The following is a 7500-nucleotide window of genomic DNA, read 5'->3' as shown; positions in this document are numbered from 1 at the left end:
GGAGGAGGAGGGAGGGAGGAGGGAGGAGGGGAGGGAGGGAGGAGGGGAGGAGAGGAGGGAGGAGAGGGAAGGAGAGGGGAGGGAGGGGAGGGAGGAGGGGAGAGGAGAGGGAGGAGGGAGAGAGGGAGGAGGGAGGGAGGGAGGGGAGGAGAGGAGAGGGAGGGAGGGAGTGGAGGGGAGGGAGAGGGGGAGGAGAGAGAGGAGAGGGAGGGAAGGGAGGGAGAGAAGGAGGGAGAGGGAGAAAGAGCGTCACAGAGTCTGTTGGGCTCTTATCGCAGTTTCATCCTGGCTATAAACACATCTCTTCATCTTAGTGTTTGGCTGAAAGCCTGCTCCTTCCACACGCACACACACACACACACACACACACACACACACACACACACACACACACACACACACACACACACACACACACACACACACACACACACACACTCAGATCTCTTAAACTCTCATGTTCTTGCCTGAAAGCAGTGTGTTGGTGTCTGACTGTTTACTCACACACACACACACACACACACACACACACACACTGTACACACACACATACCCTCTTTAACTTCTCTGTTAGTGATGTGGTAGCGGTGTTTGTTTGTGTGGATCCTGCCCAATGAGAGCTTTAAACTGCAGCACTGTGGCTGTGCAGCACTTCCTCAGACACACCCATCACTGTGTCCTCCGCTGGCCCTGCTGTCCGCTCGGATGGCGATGATGATGTTTGAACATCGGGTCATCTCTGCCGACCCAGGCAATGAGCTCTGGGGTTTCTCAACAGCGGGCGTTTCCTCCTGGGGGGGTCATTTTTATGCAACTGCTTAAGTAGCCGCTGCCGCTGGAGGTGTTGTAGACGTGCGTACAACCTCAACGGCGCCCTCTGCTGTTCGGCAGTGCTGTGTTTACCACATGTGAATGGGCCACAGAGACCGGGAAGTCCCCTCTCAGCCCTGGCTCAGAGACACACCCTCTAGAGGTTGGGGAGGAGAGGAAGGTCCTTGATGTCTTGGCTAGCAGAGACACGCAGGGGTTCGGTGCAGGGGTTGACCACAGGAGTTCACCACGGATTGACCAGGCTACTCTGGTCTCGGGTCTAGGGTTCAGTGGCTACTCTGGGTCTCTGCTCGGAACTAAAGACTTCATTGGTGTGAGGGCCACGGATGGAACATGTTTGTGCTGCAGAAATGCCGACTAAAAAGGGTTGTGCAATTAATCAAATTTTAATTCATTGAATCAATTCAATTAATCGAATTTCAATTGCATGTTATGACGTCCAATGATTATGAAAACAACATTATCGAGATAATACTATTATTTTGTCATATTATTTTGCAACTCATTTTGTTATGAGTTATAAATCAGCTATAAACCAGCACAGCTCTTTGCTTTACAATGGCAACTGTGATCTATATGTGTACATATTTACATTTATTTCAAAACAAATTTTAGGCTATTCAGTTGAATTTTTTGGAATATTTTAGAAAATGGATTATGTTTTTAAAATCATTGTGTAATCATGTGTTAAATAATCGTGATCTCAATATTGAACAAAATAACCATTATTAACCATGTTCCCTAATAAAGAGATTAGTGCTTAGTTTTGACATCTTTAGCGTCTTTGACCCCACATCTGGCATGGAACTGCTGGATATGTGACTCAGTCCTCCTCTGCACTGACTCAATTTGTAGTTTTCTGTTTTCTGTCTAGACCCAGTCCCAGTGAAGTGCCCTGACATCATGGATTAATTATATCTTGGCCTGTGACCCGTCGCTCATAAACTCATGTGCTGACGAAGGGAAGTGGGAGGGTATTTATGGCACAGGCGCTCAGAAATGCTCCAAGATATGAATTCAGGTCAGACATGACGGCTCCCCTTTAAACAGGAACGCTGTGCTGAAGACGTTTGAGGCAGACGGTTTCAACCAGGAAGTACTTTAGCCTCCTACTCCTCACACTTTTAATCGTCAATCATCCCCCCCCTCTCTCTCCCCTTCTCCTGCTCTCCCTTTGTCACTCCCCCCCCCTCTCTCTCTCTCTCTTTCTTTCTTTCTTTATTTATTTCTCTCTCTCTCTCTTTCTCTCTCTCCCCTTCTCCTGCTCTCCCTTTGTCACTCTCCTCTCTCCCCCCTTCTCTCTCTCTCTCTCCTCTTCTCTCTCTCTCTCTCCCCCCTTCTCTCTCCATCTCTCTCTCTCTATCTCTCTCTCTCTCTCTCTCTCTCTCTCTCTCCCTCTCTCGCTCTCTCGCTCTGAGGCTGCTGTCATTGCCCAGATAAGGACAGAGACAGAGAAGAGGATTTAAGGAAAGGGATGGAGGAGAGGAGCGAGGGATAGATGGAAAGGGATAGAGGAGAGGAGCGAGGGATAGATGGAAAGGGACTGAGGAGAGGAGCGAGGGATAGATGGAAAGGGATGGAGGAGAGGAGGGATGATGGATGGGACTGAGAGGACTGAGGATGGAAAGGGAGCGAGGATAGATGGAAAGGGACTGAGGAGAGGAGCGAGGGATAGATGGAAAGGGACTGAGGAGAGGAGCGAGGGATAGAGGGGAGAAAGGGGAGGAGAGGAGCGAGGGATAGAGGGGAGAAGGGGGAGGAGAGGAGCGAGGGATAGAGGGGAGAAAGGGGAGGAGAGGAGCGAGGGATAGAGGGAGGAGAGGATGAGGGGAGATGGAGAGGACTGAGGAGAGGGAGGAGGAGGGATAGAGGGAAAAGGGAGAGGAAGAGAGGAGAGAAGGGAGGAGATGGAGAGAGAGAGGAGGGGGAGGGAGGAGAGGGGGAGAAAGGGGAGGAGAGGAGTGAGGGATAGAGGGGAGAAGGGGGAGGACTGAAATGGAGTAGCTATAGTACTTAAGGCTAATACACAAGAGCAGTAAAATGGCTGGAAAGAGTATTATTTCAGAAATGTTCTTTTTCTCTCTTCTTCTTTCTCTCTCTCTCTCTCTCTCTCTTTTTGCCTCTCTCTCTCTTTCTGTTTCTCACACACACACACACACACACACACACACACACACACACACACACACACACACACAAGCACAGACAGAGAGTGAATGAAACCCAGAGCCTCTCACAGCTTGATGCTAGACACCACCATGAGAACAGAACAGTTCAAACCAGGTCACGCTGTCAGCTGGCGAGGAAAGTATGATGGAGGTAGAAGAAGGTGATGGAGAAATAAGGAGGTGTGTGTGTGTGTGTGTGTGTGAGAGAGAGAGAGAAAGAGAGAGTGTGTGTGTGTGTGTGTGTGTGTGTGTGGGAGTGAGCAAGAGAGGGAATCCAGACAGTGCACTCAGCACCTAGGTGCCTGATCCTCTGGCCCAGAAACAAACACACACCGACATGACTCATCACCTCAGGATGAAACACTCACACACACACACACACACACACACACACATATCCAGCTTGCACACACTGTTACGGCTGTATGTGTTGCCTGTATGTTTGTTCCACTGCTGTTTGTCCCTGTTCTCTCCCCTCCTCTCTACCTCTGCTGAGGTGCTCTGCTTGGTGTGGGGACTGCTGGCTGTCTTGCTGCCTCTCAGCCTGGGATTTCGTCTTGTCTTTTGATTTGGACTTTGTGTCATGTCTGTGTAGTGTTTTGTTATGGTTTATCTCGATGTAATAAATCCCACTGGTTGGGTACATTTTAAAAGGTTGTTACTGTTATTCATTTGGGGTCAGTGGTGGGTTTTTGTTCACCCCTAAAGGGTCACGTAAAGGTGGGGTGTAACACACACACACACACACACACACACACACACGGCTCTTTCTTTCTCCATGTATTGTTGTATGTGAGCTCTCTCCTCCTCATCCAGACTCTCTCCACTCCTCTTGCCCTCTCGTCTCTCCACTTCTCTCTCTTTCTCTCTGATATTCACTTATTCCATGATTATGCTTAGTCACCCTCTATGGAGTGATTATGCTTAGTCACCCTTTATGCAGTGATTATGCTTAGTTCTGTGCAGTGCATGGTGAATACGGTAATGGAATACATAAACAAGATCAAAGACGAAGATACTCAGTACTGACTCAGAAATAGGTTCCTCATATAACAGCAGTGGCTAATGCTGTGTGTGTGTGTGTGTGTGTGTGTGTGTGTATGTGTGACTCTACTGATTCATATAGGTTCCTCATTTAACAGCCTTGGCTAATGCTGCATGTGTGTGTTTGTTTGTTTGTGTGTGTGTGTGTGTGTGTGTGTGTGTGTGTTTGAATTGTGGCGAGTATACATTTTGATTGTGTGTGTTAATAGGAACTTGGTGAAACACCCCATTAGGCTGCTGTGTGTGTGTGTGTGTGTGTGCATCTGTGTCGGCATCTGTGTGTGCGTGAATACTTTTCAATCTCTGGATGGTTTGTCATGTTAAATAAACTCACAGCGGAAAAGTCATACTCCACAGCTAATGTCTGTTTTTGCTAATGTTCTGGAAAGCACACACACACACACACACGCACACACACACTCACAGTCCTCGGGTCATTACCCAGTGGATTTGATGGCAAATGGAAAATGTGAGATGTTTTATTCATCAGCAAATAAAGGGATGAGCCATCTACCTCCTTGAACTCTTTAAGAAGTTGCCGTGGCAATGGAGGCGGAGATGGGATCCGTCATTCCTTGATTGACAGCAGTGTAGCATTTTGGCTCACTTTCTGTGTCTCTTCAGAGCTTCCTATGTGCCAAGGTGCACAATGGAAGATGTAGTATTGTCTAGTCTGGATCATTTTCTATTTGGAGACTTCCTGAAGGCCTTGATGAAGTTGGCAGTGTGGATGGGATTTGTAGTTCTTAGGAATGATTCACAGCCTGACTCCCTTCCTGATTTTATTTGCAGGACTTCCTGACAGACCTGATGATGTCAGAGGTGGACAGGTGTGGCGAGAACGAACACCTGATCTTCAGAGAGAACACACTTGGCACCAAAGCCATCGAGGAGTACCTCAAACTAGTGGGACAGAAATACCTACAGGATGCACTGGGTAAGGAAAACACACACACACACACACACACACACACACACACACACACACACACACACACACACATACACACACACCTGCACTACCATCCTCAGTGAGAGCTCATAGTTAGGTTTGCTCTTCTAAGATGAACCGGGTGTGTATAACTGCATCAGACAAGCACAGTGCTCCATTTCCCACACATACACACACACTCATGCTACACACACACACACACACACACACACACACACACACACACACACACAACCAAGGCTTATCAGTAGGAAAAATACCCTCTTGAATTTTATGCCTATTTAGTCACAAGCCATCTGAAATTTTGTGTGTGTGTTTGTGTGCGTGCGTGCATGTAACTAAGCAAGAGAGTGTATCTTTCTCTCAGGGCCCTGTTAAAAATATATTCAGTGATGGGGTGAATAATTGATGGGTGTTTTTCTTAGATTAACGGTGTTTGAAGAAGTCCTGCATTATTTAATGTGTCACTCCTCAAGATGGACTGCCAATGTGCTGTCCCATTTAGTGCAAGGACTGATGTGTGTGTGTGTGTGTGTGTGTGTGTGTGTGTGTGTGTGTGTGGGATGGGGTGGGGGTTGTGTGTATGTGTTTGGGTGTATGACATACTATGTCCGATAATGTATGATGTTATATGAGCTCATTGAAAGAGTGCTAGTAGGTAGCCACTGGACCAAGCCATAGCTAGTGGTGACTAATGGCCTATGCTATATTCCATTAGCTGGTTGAGACTGAGGGTCTATGCTAAATCCCATTAGCTGGTTGAGACTGAGGGTCTATGCTAGATCCCATTAGCTGGTTGAGACTGAGAGTCTATGCTAGATCCCATTAGCTGCTTTAGACTGAGGGTTTATGCTAGATCCCATAAGCTGGTTGATACTGGGCCTATGTGAGATCCCATTGGTTAGCAGAAGTGCTCCCCCTGCTGTTTACTGGGGAATGTGGTTTATGTTAGTCTACTCTCAAGTCCACCAGGTTTTAAATGGAAACACTTATACACACACATACTGAATGTAGATAGATAGATAGATAGATAGATAGATAGGTACTTTATTGATCCCCAAGGGGAAATTCAAGAATGTGCACACTTACTGTACACATACTCACACTCACTAACACTCACTTACACACATGCACACACATACTCTCTGTAAAGACCTCTTGTGTTCACCACTGAATTAGAAACAGTGTCTCACCAAATCAAATTACACACACACAGGAAGCCCACAATCAGAACACTCCAGAGACCACACACACACACACACACACACACACACGCGGTCGGCTGGCCAGCAAGTTGACTGTTTTTCTCTTTCTTCTTTTTTCTGTTGCTCAAATCTCTATCCATCTCTTCTCTACTTTACCCCTCCACACACACACACACACACACACACACACACACACACACACACACACACACACACACACACACACACACATTCCCTCATCTCTCTTTTACTGGTCTCCAGGTGAGTTTATAAAGGCTCTGTATGAGTCGGATGAGAACTGTGAGGTGGACGCCTCCAAGTGTTCGGCGGGGGACCTGGGGGAACACCAGAGCAACCTGAAGATGTGCTGTGAGCTGGCCTTCTGCAAGATCATCAACTCCTACTGGTACACACACTCTCACACACACACACACACACACACAGACACTCACACTCACACAGATCGTCAATTCCTACTGGTACACTCACACACACACTCACAGATCATCAGCTTCTACTGGTACACACACACACACACACACACACACACAGAAGATGAAAACACATTTAGTTACACACTACTTACTAGGTAACACACATATACTGTTGTCACAGACACAATAGCACAGAGCTATGATATTAGTGAATGAACTGTCACAGATGTCACATGCTACTCATCTCTGATTGGTCACTTGTCTGTTTGATCCCGCCCCCTGGCAGTGTGTTTCCACGGGAGCTGAAGGAGGTGTTTGCGTCGTGGCGACTGGAGTGCGGTAACCGGGGGCGACCGGACATCAGCGAGCGTCTGATCAGCGCGTCGCTCTTCCTGCGTTTCCTGTGTCCGGCCATCATGTCGCCGTCGCTTTTCAACCTGACGCAGGAGTACCCTGATGACCGCACCGCCCGCACACTCACGCTCATCGCCAAGGTCACGCAGAACCTCGCCAACTTCACCAAGTGAGTGTCTCGTGTGTGTTTGTGTGTGTGTGTGTGTGTGTGTGTGTGTGTGTGTGTGTGCGTGTGTGTGTGTGTGTGTGTGTGTGTGTGTGTGTGTGTGTGTGCGTGTGTGCGTGTGTGTGTGTGTGTGCGTGTGTGTGTGTGTGTGTGTGTGTGTGTGTGTGTATCTCGGTGAGTGAGTAGCTTCTGTGTGACTGGCACATGCATTAGTGTGTGTGTGTGTGTGTGTGTATGTGTGTGTGCGCAACTCTAAAGCTGAATTGAAATTTTGACATGTCACTTATCAGATATTCACACTCACTCTCCCTCCTCCTCCTTCTCTCTCTCTTTCTCTCTCTCTCTA

General features: G+C 47.8%; 1 protein-coding gene across 1 annotated transcript in view; it reads left to right on the top strand.

The window, feature by feature from the left end:
* The window catches only part of dab2ipb (DAB2 interacting protein b), a 230284-nt gene that overhangs the window by 205429 nt on the left and 17355 nt on the right, over window positions 1–7500 (top strand). Inside the window, 3 exon segments of the mRNA XM_048259739.1 lie at window positions 4836–4980; window positions 6462–6606; window positions 6921–7157. Coding sequence (XP_048115696.1) covers window positions 4836–4980; window positions 6462–6606; window positions 6921–7157 — 527 coding nt within the window.

The sequence above is a fragment of the Alosa alosa genome, chromosome 12, assembly GCF_017589495.1.
Source record: "Alosa alosa isolate M-15738 ecotype Scorff River chromosome 12, AALO_Geno_1.1, whole genome shotgun sequence".
NCBI lineage: Eukaryota > Metazoa > Chordata > Actinopteri > Clupeiformes > Clupeidae > Alosa > Alosa alosa.
Note: the sequence above shows the minus strand (reverse complement) of the source record. Positions and strands in the feature narration are given on the sequence as shown.